This window comes from Aspergillus niger (assembly GCF_000002855.4).
Source record: "Aspergillus niger supercontig An02".
NCBI classification, from domain to species: Eukaryota; Fungi; Ascomycota; class Eurotiomycetes; order Eurotiales; family Aspergillaceae; genus Aspergillus; species Aspergillus niger.
In genome coordinates this window covers 2,972,606-2,987,702 of record NT_166519.1, presented here as the reverse complement: position 1 = coordinate 2,987,702, position 15,097 = coordinate 2,972,606, and the positions used below count along the sequence as shown (strand labels likewise).

Sequence of the window (15,097 nt, the reverse complement as noted above, 5' to 3'; positions counted from 1 at the left end):
TGGTGATGGTGATGGCATAGCATACATGCAACATGCATGATCTGACTTTCCTTAGTATAATATACCCAATCCCAAATACTATCACAGATAAATTGACATCAAGTGTACTACTATGCCTTAAGAGTAATATGCAGCAAAGCAAAGTATGTCTCATTCAGTCATTTTCTATACTTCCAGAGTATGTACGCATGCAAAGAATCCCATATACCCAGAAAATGAAAACCCTAACTCATTCAAGCAACCATATCCCCCTCAGTCATTGAACAAATGAAAGAAACACTTCGTCTGACCCAGTCAAGACCGACCAACCAACTAGATAGTCCTACCTACCCTCCCCTCACACACACTATTCGCCTCCATCCCCATCGTAGCCTCCCTCACAGCATCAACGTTCTCCCTCGCCATGTTTCTTCGCATCTCACCACTCTCCAGATTCCCAAACGGGATGCCCAGCTCCTCTAACGCCCTTTCCACAATGTAGTACGGATCACTGTATCCGGGCGTGAGGAAGCGCTCTAGAGGGATTGGGTTTGAGCTAAGGTTCTCCTGGCGGCTGTGTGCTTGTGTACTGAGGATATCTTCCAGCAACTTGAATCTGGAGAAGATAGGGTCGTGAGGTGGAAGAGATGAGAGAACGTTTGTGATGTGCTGGATGTCTGCGTCGATGTCTATGTCCGTGTCTTTTGTGGTATTGGAGGTGTTATTGCTGGTGGTGGTTGAAGGAAGTTTGGAGAGGTTGAGAGCCAACTGAGAGTTGAGCTTGTGCATGTGTTCGGATGATATGAGAGTTATGAGCCAGGAAGGTATTTGCTTCTGGTTCTGGTTTTGATTCTTTCCATGGTCCTGCATTCGGTTGGAGGTCCGTTTGGGGTCCTGAATTCTTGTTAGAAGCGTTATTTCATAAGATGATGAGGTATAGACGTACCTGCTTGATATCGATGGTTTGGTCATGGATGAAGAGGTTGTGCTCAGTCAATCGATGGGTAGACATGATGATGGCTGGTTGTTCAATATAGCTGGCTGATCGAATGTGTGTAGACGTGATTGTGGAATGGAATACAGTAGATATACTGAAGAGAATATCGCTGTTGATGAAATACTGAATGTCCATACAAGCGGTTAGCAAACACTCTTATATAGCACACCCCCTTCTAGCGCATACCTCCCTCCATTCACTCGATTTCACGCACATGCGTCATCTACTCACTTTCTTCTAGACCCCCACAGACCAAACCAGACAAAAAGACCCAACAGCACGGATCAACCTACTGCAAGGTAAGGTGAGGCAAAGGCAACGCTCAAGTTCTGCGCTAATGCAACTGAAAGATTGCGAGTGAACTAGACACATCCACGCATCCATCCATCCATACCCCTCACCGTACTAATTGTAGATATCACATACCCCTCAAACACAGCCATCTTGCCTGTCTGCCCATCCACGCCACGCAATCCAGTCCCCGATCTGCAAACGAAACAAAAAAGAAACCACCAGCAGCAGTACCACCTTCCTCAACACCATGGATGGAAATAGAAACTAACGGTGATAGGCACTAGCCCCAAGACCAAGAACGAAGAGGGGACAAGATAGAAGAATGGAAAGGGGATATGTGTGTGCAACCACACATCAAGAAGTACCCTTATCAACACCCATCTAACTATCTAACTAACTATCTGCCGCATGCATGTCTTGAAGGGTAACCATTCCCTCGGGCTGGGAAATCACAAAAAACTAACGGTTTCCCGCAGCTAGCCTAGTTAATCAGGGGAAGGAAGGGAGGGAAGGAAGGAACGTTGTTACATTGCATTTGTTCATGCCCAGTGCCAGATCGTCGGGTCCGGGATCGTCAGCGCCGGCGTTTCTACTTGGGGTTGATTGCTGCTGGGCTAATGCATGTCCTACTTTCTTACGCTGGGTGTGGTCTGATCTCTCGTGGGCTGTGCTTTGCTTTGGCTTCTTGCCTGGTCTGAGTCTGGTCTGGGGATGAATCCGATCGATTGCCTCTCTCGTGTTATCATCATCATCTACAGTGATCTTCTACGTCTAATTTCTTTTCAACCAGTAGAGATGGTCTACATGGTAAGTGAGTAGCAAGAGAATTGCAATGGAAGAAGGCTAACAAGCATACGATCTCCCCAAGAGCAGATCACCACCGTCGCCATCATCGTGATCAACCCGAAAGTCAATCAATCACTCAATTCCTAAACCAAAGCTTTCATTGATGCCCGAGTCCCCGAAACCCACCACCCATCACTCACCACTCAACACCCAAAGCCCGTTAGGTATCAATGACAGCAAACCATCAACTATCCCAAACAAAACCCACTAGTGACAGCTATAGTAGAGACAATCTATACCGGATCCAGAACCTCATACATATATAACTCTTACTCCTATAGTACTTACTGTACTTCAAAGGAGGAAAAGGACGCCCCTCCCTGACCCGGGAGAATGGTTCCGTAGCGTGATGGATAGATCATTCCTCTATCTACCGACGTTACATTGCATATATACCCTGCTTAGGTCTAAGAAGTACGGAGTAGGGCAGGGCAAGACAGTCCCGGCAGGATTCGCATCCCAGTCATCCAATACGCACTACTCCATAGTAATGCTTGCTTTCTGCCTGCGCTGTTTCGCTGCCTAGATATTCTGGGGCTTACTGACTGACTTGGACGACTGGACGAATCTACGCTAACTGCCCAATCCCTGCATGTCAGGTATAACAGAGCCAGTGTGTCGGGGACCCTAACTGATGCTGATTGACACGAGGTGATACAAGTCAGGGGTTCGAACAAAGCAACCATACTGTCGGGACTGCTAACTACTGACTACTCAACTGTCACAAGGGAAGCCCCATTATTGAGTTTCTTGAGGGTGTAGGACTACTATCCCACACTACTGCGGCCGAAAAAGCAAATGTCGGCCGCTACGTTGTCGATCGCAATTCATTCATGCGTCGTAAGGGCTGCCGCGCCTACCTGAACCAGCCGGATTAATTATCGTCTCTCAATTATTGCATGGTTAATCGATCTGGCACCCATCTGTGCTACCGGGGCCGACGGTGGGCTAGACGTGTTGGATGAGCAACAGCAAAGGGGTATATTGTGTATCCTAAAGGGTCTGCAACATCTAGCATATGTGAAGAATATCATCACGTCGGGTATTCAGCAATAACAACGCAAAACCGGCCAATAAAGCAAGTGAGCAATAACAGCCCCAAACAGCCATCTATCAGTAGCCCATTCTTTGCTGCCAAAATGTCCCAAGCCCATCAGTGGCGTCCAAGTGACCATTCAGTGTTCCAATAGCCCCACGCCTTCGTCGTGACAGCGACTCCAGCCAGGGCCCCGGACGGAAGATATTCGTGGCTTCTGATGCTACCAATTTATCATGTTTTGACCGCTGGCATTTGTTTCTCACCCGGCTTCCTTTGGCGGCTGATGAGGTTTCTCGCATGTTGTCGGGAGAAGACAAGGCAATTAAGGATTCCTCAAGCATTGCCTCACAGATATGGTGCGGCTGTTTTCCCTGAATATTTCTGCCAAGCTGTGTGGCCTCGAGGCGTTCCTGTATTTCTTGTGTTTTATTGCAGACGGCTGCACTCGAGGTTGGCATACTCAAGACCTGGGTGTCAAGCTCTGTATCCATATCAACAATGACAGATGCTATCTCCCACTCCTCCATGTCAATCAAACTCGCCAACTCTGAACAGCAGTCATTGGCTTCAGGCACACCTGCAAAGTCCAAGCTCTCATAATCTGGTTCCTCGATCATCTGTCTAATTTGGCTCTGATGACCCTGCATGTTTTCGCCACGATTGTCGACATCGGACATCAAGGACGACTTATCCCTGCTGCCATTATTCAGGAACCGGGAGAGTAGGTCGTAGTCTGGTGTGATTGTTTTTCGGAGCTTGGCACCCATTGCTCCTTCATAATCAAATTCCTCAGTGTCAGCCACGGAGGTGCTGCCAGGCTCCAAGGTTGGCTGCCGGCACTTGCTGGCATTGGGCCAGGCAAATTGGCTGATAGTATTGCCGTGCACAGGAGCTGCCACAACTTTCTTGTCTAATCCCCGTTCCTTGATCCCTTGGTCGTCTGCTTTGTTTTCATCAACAGATCTGTCTGCGAGCTCATCCAACCTCATGGCGTCACAGGGATGCTTGCACTTCTGAGAGACTCCATCAAGTCTAGTGGAGCACCGCTGGCCTTCATCTACGCTTGTATTATCGACTATATTATGACTAGTCAACTGGGAGCCTGGTTCCTTATCACAGTGCACCTCAGAATTTCTACTTGGCGGGTTAACAAGAGCAGACACGTAACTGTCTGTAGCAGGTTCTGAAATGGCAGTCATTGCCTTGGGCTCGGTAGCAAGGTCGTCTGCTTTGGGTAATTCTTGTGAGCGATAGAGGGCGACTGCAGAGGGGGTGTCCGAGACAACATTCTTATACATGGTCCCCCCTGTGATCGAACCGCATTCTTCCTCGAAGTGTCCATAGGTCGGGCCGTTTAGGGTAGCTTGATTGGTATTGCTCCCATGAAGAAAGTCGCTTTCAGAGAAACCAGAGCCAACACTAGCTTTGGTTTCTGAATTCAGAATCGTATCAAATCCGAAGAAGTCGAGCGACGGATCGCGGCTGCGGGTTCTGACAGGAGATGATGCCTTTCCTCTTCTGAAAATCCCGCTCGGGCACCTTTGATTCAGCTGTGATGGTATTAGCCCTCTCACTTTAGGCGTAGTAGCATGGCCACTCACAGTAAGACGATCACAGGGCACGTTGGGGGCACGAAAGCTGTCGTTGTTTGTCCTCTTCTTCGAACGGGAGCGTTCGCTGCTCTTCTTATTCTGAACCTTGTACTCATATCGGTCTTTCTTGGTTCTGTGTCGAGGCTGCCGCTCATAACCGTTCCGTCCCCCTTTTTCGGTGTTTGAAGATGTTTCCATATCATTTACTGTTGATGATGCACCTGGCTGTTGGGATTCTGTTGGCTCGAGTGAAGCCATCTGACTCACACGAGCCTGTCGTTGCTGCACAGAGGGATAACACATAGTGACCCCTCCTCTTTGAGCGTAATAATTCTCCCGCCCAAGCCACCCTGGCTGCCGTTCAGCAAAACGGGTTGGCATGTTCCCAAGTTCCGCATTTCTCTTCATTATTTCATCGTATCGATCTTTGTCAAAGGCATAAGACACCGGTTGTAGGTAATAGTAAGGAGCTGTAGGTTGTCAGAGGTGCACTTAAGGCCTCAAATGCGGGTAACGATAAATAAGGCCTACGGTGGAGTAGAGAGCTTCGTGTATCTTGTGCTTCGTAGCCATTCTGTGCGGCATCTGATTCAGTGATCCAGTCCTCGATTCTATTGTAGAGGTCGGAGTGTCGTAGCGGATTAGAACTGACATGAGCCATGTTGTGTGAGCTGGTAGGAGATAGGAGTGTGGTCAGTGAGTCGAGGAAAGATGTGGCGAGAGTTGTGGAAGAGAGCAAATGTGTGTGTGGGTGTGGGTGTAGGCAGGAGCTTCCCGGATGACATCTTGACCATCTTTTGGCGTCACTGTTGCCTCAGGAGATGTCGCGGTTGCCAAATATGATCACTTTACTAGTGAGTCAGTGTAATATAGGATTAAGCCGGGAAGGAGATCCCGAGTCAACGTAAAATCGTGTTTTCTTAACAGGACTATTAAGGCTATCTATGTACTACTAGTATGTCTGCTCGCAATCTGCGTCTCCTTTTCGTCACATCTTATTCCCTCATCCTCACTTTACTTCTGTCTTTAATGCGTAACAGTGATATGTCGGTATGTATCAAGGTGGCTGGCAACTCTTCAATTCCGACCAACGCGCTATACTCTTCAGCAACACACAAGACAGCTTTGGGGGGGCGCATCTTTGCTAAGGGTATATCTAGTACTTCCTGATGTACCCTTGCAAAGCAAGGTCCTATTACATGCTGTGCCTAAGCAAAATGCCCAGTAACACCCTGCCGCTCCATTCTTTTCCCCTCCAATTATCGCCAGCTATCTCTCTTGGAATCCATGAAGCAAAACCAAAGGATCCGACATGCGGCAGCAGCAAAGAGGGGAGATCGGGCCTTCAATAAGGGGGGCTTCGATTGGTTTGTTGTGCACCTCCGGCAGTATCGATGGGAGCCTCGAGTCTCAAACGTGTTGCGTATACAAATAAATACTACGCAGGCAAGATATTTCGAAAAGTAGGCTGTCAGCATAATTACAAATTCCAGCATTCCTTGAGCTCTCCGCAGTACAGCTTTCAAAGGAATTATTCCGAGTAAGTGATTTTGCCTGGTCAGCTGAGGGACGTAATTAGCGGATTGCCTCGGTTCACCCGAGAGATGCTGCATTGGTTGCTAGTGCTGAGCGAGCTGTGGTTGATTCATACGCAAGCCTGCCGATCTATCGGTCAATGCCCTGTTGTCCTCCTGTACAGGACTTGTCACCGCCACGCCGTCGTCGGGGGTTGCTTCTGTTATGCTCATGCTCATCCTGTGCTCCCGGGTGTTGCTGGCAGATTGCCTGAGCTCGGATGTCCATTTCCTAAGAGATGGCTGCCATTCTGAAAGAGGTCCATCAGTTTGATCACCTATGAAGTTCTCAACCACTACCCGGCCATCTCGTCTGATATTAACACTAGATTAGTTCGTGAGGTCGCCCATCCTGATGAGGCCCTAGAGAATTGATGCAACTCTCAGGATGAAGAATAAAGCACCGTGAGCGAGGAAAGACTAAAGTAAAATGAAAGGTAGAGCGAACACTACTCTTATACTTGGGGGTCGGATATCCTCATGCACAGCACTCACTTGACAAGATTCAAGATCCTGAGTGTAGCTGAGAAGCACTGCAGCCCATCAAATCCCGAAACAGATTCTGATGGCCAATAGGGAAGCCAATAGAAAGCAATCGGGGGAGGTGGGTGCAAGCAAGAGTGGTGAAAGAAAGAAGCTTAGTTCTGGCCCCACCAGTAGCTGGAATGCTTCCACCAGTGAGTACTTCAACCCGGGAATTGCTTAGTAGTGAAAACCCGAGATGTCAGATAAGCTAGATAGACAGCTGGCAGGTACCAGACGGGCCCCAGTTTATGCTCCCCGGCAAGTGTCGGTTACAACTTCAAATGCCAGCAATAAAACCTCCCCCCGGAATGGTTGAACAGCAGCGTCCGTGCAGCGAACGATTGACCATGGCCGGCATCTTAAACAGCCCTACGACGAGGATCCGGGGAGATGAGTGGTTCTTAGTCGGTCAACGGGAGCTGCAAACTTGACACCCGTTGAGTCCTTGAGCTTCGCCATGCATAAAGGCCTAGCCGAGATCTGGTCCTTAGCTCCCTTTCAGGGCTGGCCTGGTTTCCGGTTCTTGCATCCTCAAAACCAGGCTCAGCATGGTCCATCCAAGTAGAGTAGTAGATAGTTGCAAGCGCCTTGGTGGAAAGTCGCCAAACCAACTTGAAGGAAACATCCACCCACCGGAATCCGCGGAGAAATGTGATCCCAGTGCAACGGCTGCATCCACCGGCGGGCATCTCAACTCTTTTTATTTTTTTTTTTGCCCCCAATTTTTTCCCATATTTTTCTAGGGGAGGAGGGGAACGGAGGTGCGCCGGGCGTGACTCTTTAGCGTCTCCAATCCCATCGCTGGTTTGCATTATTAAGACAAACAGCCCTGATGCTTTCTCTTCCCTTCCCTTTCCCTTGAGCCTCGAGCACGCCAGGCTTTCCCTCTTCCTGCCTTCCCTCTCTTTTTCTCGGTTTTCCTCCCCCCCCGCTTTGCCAGCCGCGTTTTCTTCTTCTTCTTCGTCATTCTCACCGGTTCCTACAAAACTAAATCCCCCCTAAAACTCCCCCCCATTCCTGGTCCCGGTTCTGCAGAACTGCTTCCTTAGTTTACAACTACCCCTCCATCCCTTACTCAAATTCAAGCACCACTCGCAAATCAGGTAGGTCGGACTTTTTCTTCTCTTCGTCTTTCCCTTGGCAGTATGTTTTTGTTTCATGCTTGGTGGAGTCACTTGCAACGGTCTCTCTGAATCTCCGTCGTGGAGAGGACCCTCCAGGGTCTGCTGTCGACTCTCTTAAAACCATTCCCTTCATCCTCTCTCTCCCACTCTCTTTTTCATTTTTCCCCCCTCCATCTGAAATTTTTTAAGTCTCTTCTTTTTTTCGGATTTTGTGACTCTTTTTTTCTCAAAGTTCGAACGTGACTACTTTGCCAAAGAAACCATCGCATCTAACCCCTCATTCTCGTTGTCGTGACCTCCTCAATCCGCAAGTGCTTACTACCAGGATAGTTTCCAACCCCCTTGTAGGAAACCTCAATAAAAATGGCTAAGCTCTTCATCGGGTCTGTCAATTCTGTTTCCTTTTTGGCTACCCCGCCCCCAATATCAGACTGACCAAAATCAGCGGCCTTGCCTGGCACACCACTGACGAGACCCTCCGCGAGGGATTCTCGCAATACGGAACAATCGAAGAAGCCGTTGGTCATCCATGTTTCGCGGAGCAATGAAAGTTCTCCCTTATCATGCTCGTATTGACCAAACTCAGATCGTCGTCAAGGATCATGACACCCACCGCAGCCGTGGATTCGGGTTTGTCCGCTTCGCCAGTGATGTTGAGGCCGACGCTGCCATGAATGCCATGAACAACCAGGAGTAAGCAAGCTATCTAAATGCTCCTCTTTCCAGACACTCACCACTTCAGATTCGACGGCCGTGTCATCCGTGTCGACAAAGCCTCGGAGTCGAGACCGCGCATGGGTGGAGGTGGATTCCATGGACGCGGTGGCTACAACCGTGGCTACAACGGCGGCGGTGAGTTCTTCTTGGTCACTGCCATCAAGGCCCTCTTAAATTATATATTGTATCATATAACTAACAAGAAGCAGGCTGGCGTTCCCAGCAGCAGGAGCCTGAGGCTACAGAGTAAGCTGCGCAAGCTATTATAGCATTGCCGATGACTTACTGTGGACCGGTCTCTTGTCCTATTTTTCATTTCTTTTCACGCTTTTTTCCCTCTTTCTCGCATGTCAGCTGCTGTTAGTCCCTTCGGACTTAAAGTTTGGGATAAGAGCACGGGCGCATGCTACCCAGCTTTTATGATGGTGACTTACGACGAAACGACCCCTGCCTCTAGTGTTTTTTCCTCTATGATGTTTCCCCCCCTCTCACGCCAGTTCATTGCGATAATGACATCTCTCGTGGTTTGATTTGATTTCGCATCGCGTGGCTTTAAATCAATTGTTTAATATGTCGTTTACTCGGGTCATGGTTGACATGTATGTAATCTGGCTTATGTTAACACCTGATTTGAGGCCGATGGGAAAGTGGTCCAGCGAAAGCAATCAGTGCTCTATCGTGAATTTGGAATTAATCTAGGTCCAAGTCATGATCTATTACAATCTCATCATCTATCTCTCTATTTTCTTGCCCCGTTATGTCTATTCAGCAGGCGGGAACCGTTCATGTGCTTCCCGCGCCGATGGATGCAACGACTCTTCCAAGTCCCGTTCAGCCTGCTCCTCCTCCTCACGCACCTCTTCCTCGTTCTGGAGCGCTTTCACCCGTTTTACTAGATCGGTGACATGCATCTCAGCATTACCGAACCCAAGCCCTTCAAGCGCCTTCTCCAACATGAACAGGTATTCCGCGTTCTTCCCGCTCTTGCCCTCGCTGCGACTGATCACCTCGGCCACCGCCTGTTGTTCACGCTGCGCAGGGTCACGTAGAAATTGCGGGTTGCTGGGCTGGCCGATGTAGACCATGCAGGTAATGGGGGTGGCAGGATATTCCGAGGTGTCGGTAGATTCAGCTCCCTTGGATGTTAGGACGGGGTGGAACGGCGTGTAGTGGTCGGAGTAGCCGTTGATTTCCCGAATGTCAAGATAGTGTCGGACTTCATTGGCATGGCTAGCAGGGATGTGGTACGCTACGCCCCAGACTGTAGCTGTTGCGGAGGTTTCATGGTGTGCTAGCTGTTTGCGAGGGTGGTTTGTGAGATAACTTGACCAGAGGAACAGATTTGGTGCATTCACAGAAGGGAGCAGAAGGAACATACCGGATCATCGAGAGTTTCCCAAAACTCCCGGTCAATCACTGTTAATACCCGACCTGGATTCTCTGGCGTTCCGCGGTGGTCGTTACTGTCCTGCGTGTTAGCCTATTGTACTGCAGACAAATAGAATGCTCCGCAGCTTGAAGACACATTCAAACCTACCTAGCCTATAGAGTCAAATGTCCCAGTTAGTCTCGTCACCGATCGATATCATCCACAGACATGACAGGCACATATATATCATAGAATAGACAATGACATAGTCAACATACCTGCCAAAACCTCCGGACATAGCCATTGATATAACCCGGAACACGCTGATCTACCACAACGGTGATGAACAATTAGTCACGCTGAATCAATCCAGACCTCTGAGACCTTCTGCCCCTTAAAAGAACAGCAACATACTAAAATGCGGCGGAGGCTTCCATATCAAGCTCCTTTTGGCAGAAAATAGAGGTCAGCCACTACCGTCACCCTGTCATGGGATTATCGCCGCGCCAATCGCGTTAGGGGACCTGATAGGCTTACCCGTAGCCGAACACCCAGAGGTCGCCGTCGGGGAAGTTTTCGCGCCAGCCTTTTTCGGATGAAAGGACATGATGGGCTTCCTCGCTGGACACCATGGCTTAAGCTATCCTGGGGCGGTTTGGTATGGCTTTTGGCTGATCTTTGTCGGTGTGGATAATTCGGTTCGCCTGCGGGGTACTATATATTACCCCTCATTCGATTTTGCGCGATGGATATATATTGATCGTAGGGGAGGGACAGGTATTTATAGGGGTGAAGCCTGGTGCAGTGGCTTTCAGATTTCTAGGAAAATGTCTTTAAAGATAGCAGCAGAACTAATACAACTGCCTCAAGGGAATAAATACCCCAGATTTGTCAGTCTATGAATGCAAATGGCGAACAACTGAGCCAGATAGTCGCAAGAAGGCCTCTGCGTGTGTTTGCATTGTTTGCGAGGTCCCCTGACCTGATCCGCCCCCAAAGGATGTTGCCACTTTCCTGCTTTCTCATTCGCTCTCATTTTCTTCTGATACTAAGCACTATCCCCAGGATACTAAATGCTTTATTCTAAGCCTCGCATTATTCCTACGGATATATATTCACAAACAGGAGAAATTAGGAACCACTCGTCACTACCGGATTCAACGGCACGGTTTTGACTGAGGACCTTGGCGGACTGCAGAAACTGCTCGTACTCGTAAAGCCGCGTCGAGTATTGCTGCGGGGCGGCCTAGACGCCGGACCCGGCCTTAGGTCAAGCTAAACCGCCTGGCAGCTATCGTCCATGGCGGATCGCTAATCAATTGAATTCAACTATCTTCAACTTTATGCAGGGTTGGGTTGGATCCGATCCTTCGAAGACACATCCCTGTTCAGCTTAGATTAATTGATCGACCTGATTGTTTCGATCATCAGCTCTTTTGGGCTACGTCAATGACTGGCCGTCCTTCTATTCTATCTGAGTTGTATAGTGGTCTGTCTTGTGCCCATTAACTGCATCATGGCTAGCCTTCTCCGTTTACTACGCACCCAGTATAACCCGCCCGTCGACCCCAGTGGGGTTTCATTTGCAGGAAAAACGGTCATTTTGACCGGAGCTACCTCCGGACTGGGGTTTGAGGCCGCCGTCAAGCTCCTCAATCTCGGGGTGGAGTCGCTCATTATAGGGAGCCGGAACCTCCAGCGAGGCCAAGCGGCAAAGACGGAGCTTGAGAAGCTTACAAACAGACAAGGGGTGATTCAAGTATGGCAGCTGGAAATGAACAGCTTCCAGAGCGTCAAAAGTTTTGCAAACCGGGTGAACGAGGAGCTGCGCCAATTGGACATTGCGTTACTGAACGCCGGAATATGGAACCGCGATTTCGGCGTATCGCCCGAGGGATGGGAGGAGACATTGCAGGTCAATACGTTATCTACTTCCCTATTGGCGCTTTTGCTCCTTCCGAAACTAAGGAGTAGTTCATCCTTGTCCGACCCGGCTCATCTTACGGTCGTATCCAGCCAACAGTTCGTGCGCGTCAAAGCCAAGAGTCTCCGAACGGTGCAGCCGTTGTTAAAGCATCTGAATAGCCCGCAGTCCTTCAAAGGCCCAAGGCAGTATGGTATCTCGAAGCTTCTCCTGGAATATGTTCTCAAGACAGTAGCTGGTCTTGTTCGGAATGAGAACGGCACCGTGCCGGTCATCATCAACACTGTAAGCCCTGGGTTTTGCGTCTCATCTCTTGGACGGCAGTACAGTAGATTCTACGAGCGATGGGCGACGTGGTTGGCTTATAAGCTCTTTGCTCGCACGGCGGAGCAAGGAAGCCGGTCGTTGGTCAGTGCCACTTATCAGGGGGTGGAGTCGCATGGGAAATGTTGGCGGAGTGATGGATATCTAGAGTGAGTGCTGCTCTGCTGGGATGGTTTCTGCGTGTCTTTGCGGCGTGTTTGCTAATATTAGGGCAGTGAATCTGTGGCGTTAACAACAGGAGCGGAAGGGAAGCAGTTCCAGGCGAGAGCGTGGACGGAGATCATGAACGAGCTGGAGGAGCAGTCTGAGGGGCTGAAGGAGTCAATCAGGGGGTGGTAAAAGCGCTTAATGTTCACTAGCCGGGGCGATACGTTTACGCCTTCCTGCACGGGGCGATTGAATGACTGCCTAGCGTGACTGATGAGTGATAGTCATAGTCAGACCATACCAGGCCATAATATGATAGTAACAAGGCCTTCCCCGACGAACAGACGCTGGCCAGGCTCCACCGCGAATGGACGAGGAACCTGTGGGCCAAGCATTTCCGGAACAAATAAAGAAGCCTCAAGTATAGGGCTGAGAACGGTCGGACATTCCTGTGTTTGGTTGCGGACCGACCATTACTGCTGTCAAGAGGTTAAGGTTACATTGGCGACGGTCTATTTCTATCTGAAGCGATTGTTGCTGCCTCCTCCTTGTAGACCTATATACACAGCCTCCTTGCAGGGGTGGCAGGACAAGTTTATTAGTTGAAGCGGTGCCTGAGCATCTCCGCTTGGCGACTCCTGCTGAACCGCCGCCCCACGGCTCCGCTCCCAAGACCGCAAAAACAATCTGTTCGTTAACGACTAGCAGCCCATGGAACAGAACTTAATCTCTCCATCGCTCTCCCTGACCTCCTTTTGATCCCAACCCATCGTATTTTTCTTCTCTTTCTCTTTCACTTCCTTCCCTTCTCCTCTCCGATCAACCCGCCCTCTGTCACTGGGCGCCTAACCTTTCAATCTGCCCCTCGCTGGATTGCGCCCGGCTTCAGTTACGTCAGCTCCGCGGCCATGGCATACAACCAGTCCTACAACCCCGATGCGCTGCCAGCGTGAGTCACAACTGTCTGGCGGTCAATTAGAAGTAGGGATTAGGGTCGCTAACATGTCATTTATGAATACAGTCATGCAGAGCCGGAACAGGTACGGTAGTTTTCCTCGAGCGGTTCTTTGTCTGCCTGGTTGATTGCCCCGCGCCTCCTAACTCGGTCTATGACAATTAGGTAGCGCAAATGCTCGGCGCCATGCAATCCAACAACTCGCACCACCAGAAGCAGTCTCGCCCATCTCCTCACCCTCCCTCCAGCGGGGTTCCACCTCGAGTACCCGTTTCTAGTGCCGGCAGTCCCCATCCTCAACGTTACGGCGCACCGAGTCAGGCTCCGCACGGTGGACGGTCGCCGGCAAACGTCCCTCCAGCGAGTCAACAACAACGCCCTCACCCACTCCATCCCTCTCCTCCTCCGCAAAACTACGGCTTTGGGCCGCCTCCTAGCCAGCCAGTGCGCAATCGTCCGCCGCCCGCGTCGCGTCCACCCAATTCGCCCAACCATGGCGCACTGGCAGTTCCCGACGACGACCCGCAACAGCTATTCCCCCTGTTCCGCGCTGCGAACACGTCGCATTCGGGCACACTCACGGAGATGGAGCTGGGCTCTGCTCTAGTGAACGGAGATTTCACGTCGTTTCACCCGAAGACCGTTAAGATGATGATCCGCATGTTTGACCGGAACAACAGCGGAACAATCTCATTTGACGAGTTTGTGGCACTGTGGCGCTACCTTGCAGCGTGGCGGGAGCTGTTCGATCGATTCGATCAAGACCGCAGCGGGCGCATTAGCCTGTACGAGTTTGAGAATGCACTGGTGGCCTTCGGGTACCGGCTAAGCCAGCCATTTGTGATGGTGCTATTCCGGACATTCGAGAACAAAGGCCGGCAGATGAATAATGGTCCTCCGTACGGGCCAGCGAAACAGGGCATGAGCTTCGATTTGTTTGTGCAGGCGTGCATTAGTCTGCGGCGCATGACGGACGTCTTTAAGCGGTATGATGATGATCGCGACGGCTATATTACGGTGAGCTTCGAGGAATTCTTGACTGGTGAGTTGGCCCCCGCCCTCGTTATGCGAAAACAAGCGTGGAAAATTAGTTGCTAATGTCCGGCGCAGAAATCCTCCAACTTCAGGACGGATAGGTTTGATTTGGATGATATGGTGGATAGGAAGATGGCTGACCTTCTTCCGGGGGTTTCCTCCCTAATTATATTGTACATTATACCCTAATTTTCCGTAGCATCTTTCTTCGCAAGCAACCCGGGGAATCTACAGCGAACAAGTATGGCATGGGCTATTTTTTCTTTTCTTATGTTTCCGGTCTCGAGCGAAGCCAGACTGCCCCCTATCGGGCGCAATTGCAATGCCCGCAGGATGCTTTAGTAAAAACGCAAGTCAAGATGCGGTGTAGACCCAATCCCACGATGCTCCATGATGATTGAACAATTGACGGAAAGCATCAATGCAGATCATCCTCGGGGAGGAAGAAGAGAAGAGGAATTGTGAGAGGTCTATTTGTTTGTTTTTCAGGCATGCAGACCTGCAGACCAGCCAGTGATCGACAACTTTCAAAAATGTCCGGGCGTGCCAACGGTGTAACTTGCCCCCAAATTCTCCCTCCCTGCTGCAGTCGGGAGTTTTCTCCCAACTTTTCAGTGTTGATAGGCCTTCCATGGATATAGCTTGTCTATCACCCC

At 50.1% G+C, this 15,097-nt stretch overlaps 9 protein-coding genes across 9 annotated transcripts; 3 read left to right on the top strand and 6 right to left on the bottom strand.

Moving 5' to 3' along the window:
- Positions 1-150: 150 nt before the first annotated feature.
- Positions 151-991, bottom strand: An02g12310 (uncharacterized protein; the record flags this gene model as incomplete). Its single annotated transcript, XM_001400322.3, has 3 exons — positions 151-165; positions 331-873; positions 926-991. The coding sequence occupies 3 exons, from the start codon at positions 989-991 to the stop codon at positions 151-153; spliced, it is 624 nt and encodes a 207-aa protein (XP_001400359.3).
- Positions 992-1,213: 222 nt separating this feature from the next.
- Positions 1,214-2,160, bottom strand: An02g12300 (uncharacterized protein; the record flags this gene model as incomplete). The annotated part of the gene is made up of 4 exons (XM_059746678.1): positions 1,214-1,310; positions 1,403-1,462; positions 1,791-2,035; positions 2,119-2,160. 4 exons carry the CDS (start codon positions 2,158-2,160, stop codon positions 1,214-1,216), a joined length of 444 nt encoding a protein of 147 aa, XP_059600109.1.
- A 1,069-nt stretch (positions 2,161-3,229) lies between these two features.
- An02g12290 (uncharacterized protein) lies at positions 3,230-5,408 on the bottom strand (the record flags this gene model as incomplete). The annotated part of the gene is made up of 3 exons (XM_059746677.1): positions 3,230-4,705; positions 4,757-5,217; positions 5,279-5,408. The coding sequence occupies 3 exons, from the start codon at positions 5,406-5,408 to the stop codon at positions 3,230-3,232; spliced, it is 2,067 nt and encodes a 688-aa protein (XP_059600108.1).
- A 958-nt stretch (positions 5,409-6,366) lies between these two features.
- Positions 6,367-7,658, bottom strand: An02g12280 (hypothetical protein; the record flags this gene model as incomplete). The annotated part of the gene is made up of 6 exons (XM_059746676.1): positions 6,367-6,629; positions 6,783-6,854; positions 6,976-7,022; positions 7,144-7,204; positions 7,274-7,515; positions 7,624-7,658. The coding sequence occupies 6 exons, from the start codon at positions 7,656-7,658 to the stop codon at positions 6,367-6,369; spliced, it is 720 nt and encodes a 239-aa protein (XP_059600107.1).
- Positions 7,659-8,333: 675 nt separating this feature from the next.
- Positions 8,334-8,937, top strand: An02g12270 (uncharacterized protein; the record flags this gene model as incomplete). The annotated part of the gene is made up of 5 exons (XM_001400318.3): positions 8,334-8,353; positions 8,416-8,488; positions 8,557-8,663; positions 8,713-8,822; positions 8,897-8,937. 5 exons carry the CDS (start codon positions 8,334-8,336, stop codon positions 8,935-8,937), a joined length of 351 nt encoding a protein of 116 aa, XP_001400355.1.
- Positions 8,938-9,448: 511 nt separating this feature from the next.
- On the bottom strand, positions 9,449-10,663 carry An02g12260 (uncharacterized protein; the record flags this gene model as incomplete). The annotated part of the gene is made up of 5 exons (XM_059746675.1): positions 9,449-9,982; positions 10,066-10,150; positions 10,225-10,229; positions 10,335-10,384; positions 10,594-10,663. The coding sequence occupies 5 exons, from the start codon at positions 10,661-10,663 to the stop codon at positions 9,449-9,451; spliced, it is 744 nt and encodes a 247-aa protein (XP_059600106.1).
- Positions 10,664-11,572: 909 nt separating this feature from the next.
- Positions 11,573-12,643, top strand: An02g12250 (uncharacterized protein; the record flags this gene model as incomplete). The annotated part of the gene is made up of 2 exons (XM_001400316.3): positions 11,573-12,453; positions 12,520-12,643. 2 exons carry the CDS (start codon positions 11,573-11,575, stop codon positions 12,641-12,643), a joined length of 1,005 nt encoding a protein of 334 aa, XP_001400353.1.
- Positions 12,644-12,741: 98 nt separating this feature from the next.
- An02g12240 (uncharacterized protein) lies at positions 12,742-13,221 on the bottom strand (the record flags this gene model as incomplete). Its single annotated transcript, XM_059746674.1, has 3 exons — positions 12,742-12,831; positions 12,923-13,111; positions 13,201-13,221. The coding sequence occupies 3 exons, from the start codon at positions 13,219-13,221 to the stop codon at positions 12,742-12,744; spliced, it is 300 nt and encodes a 99-aa protein (XP_059600105.1).
- Positions 13,222-13,359: 138 nt separating this feature from the next.
- An02g12230 (uncharacterized protein) lies at positions 13,360-14,504 on the top strand (the record flags this gene model as incomplete). Its single annotated transcript, XM_059746673.1, has 3 exons — positions 13,360-13,400; positions 13,473-13,491; positions 13,572-14,504. 3 exons carry the CDS (start codon positions 13,360-13,362, stop codon positions 14,502-14,504), a joined length of 993 nt encoding a protein of 330 aa, XP_059600104.1.
- Between the last annotated feature and the right edge of the window lie 593 nt (positions 14,505-15,097).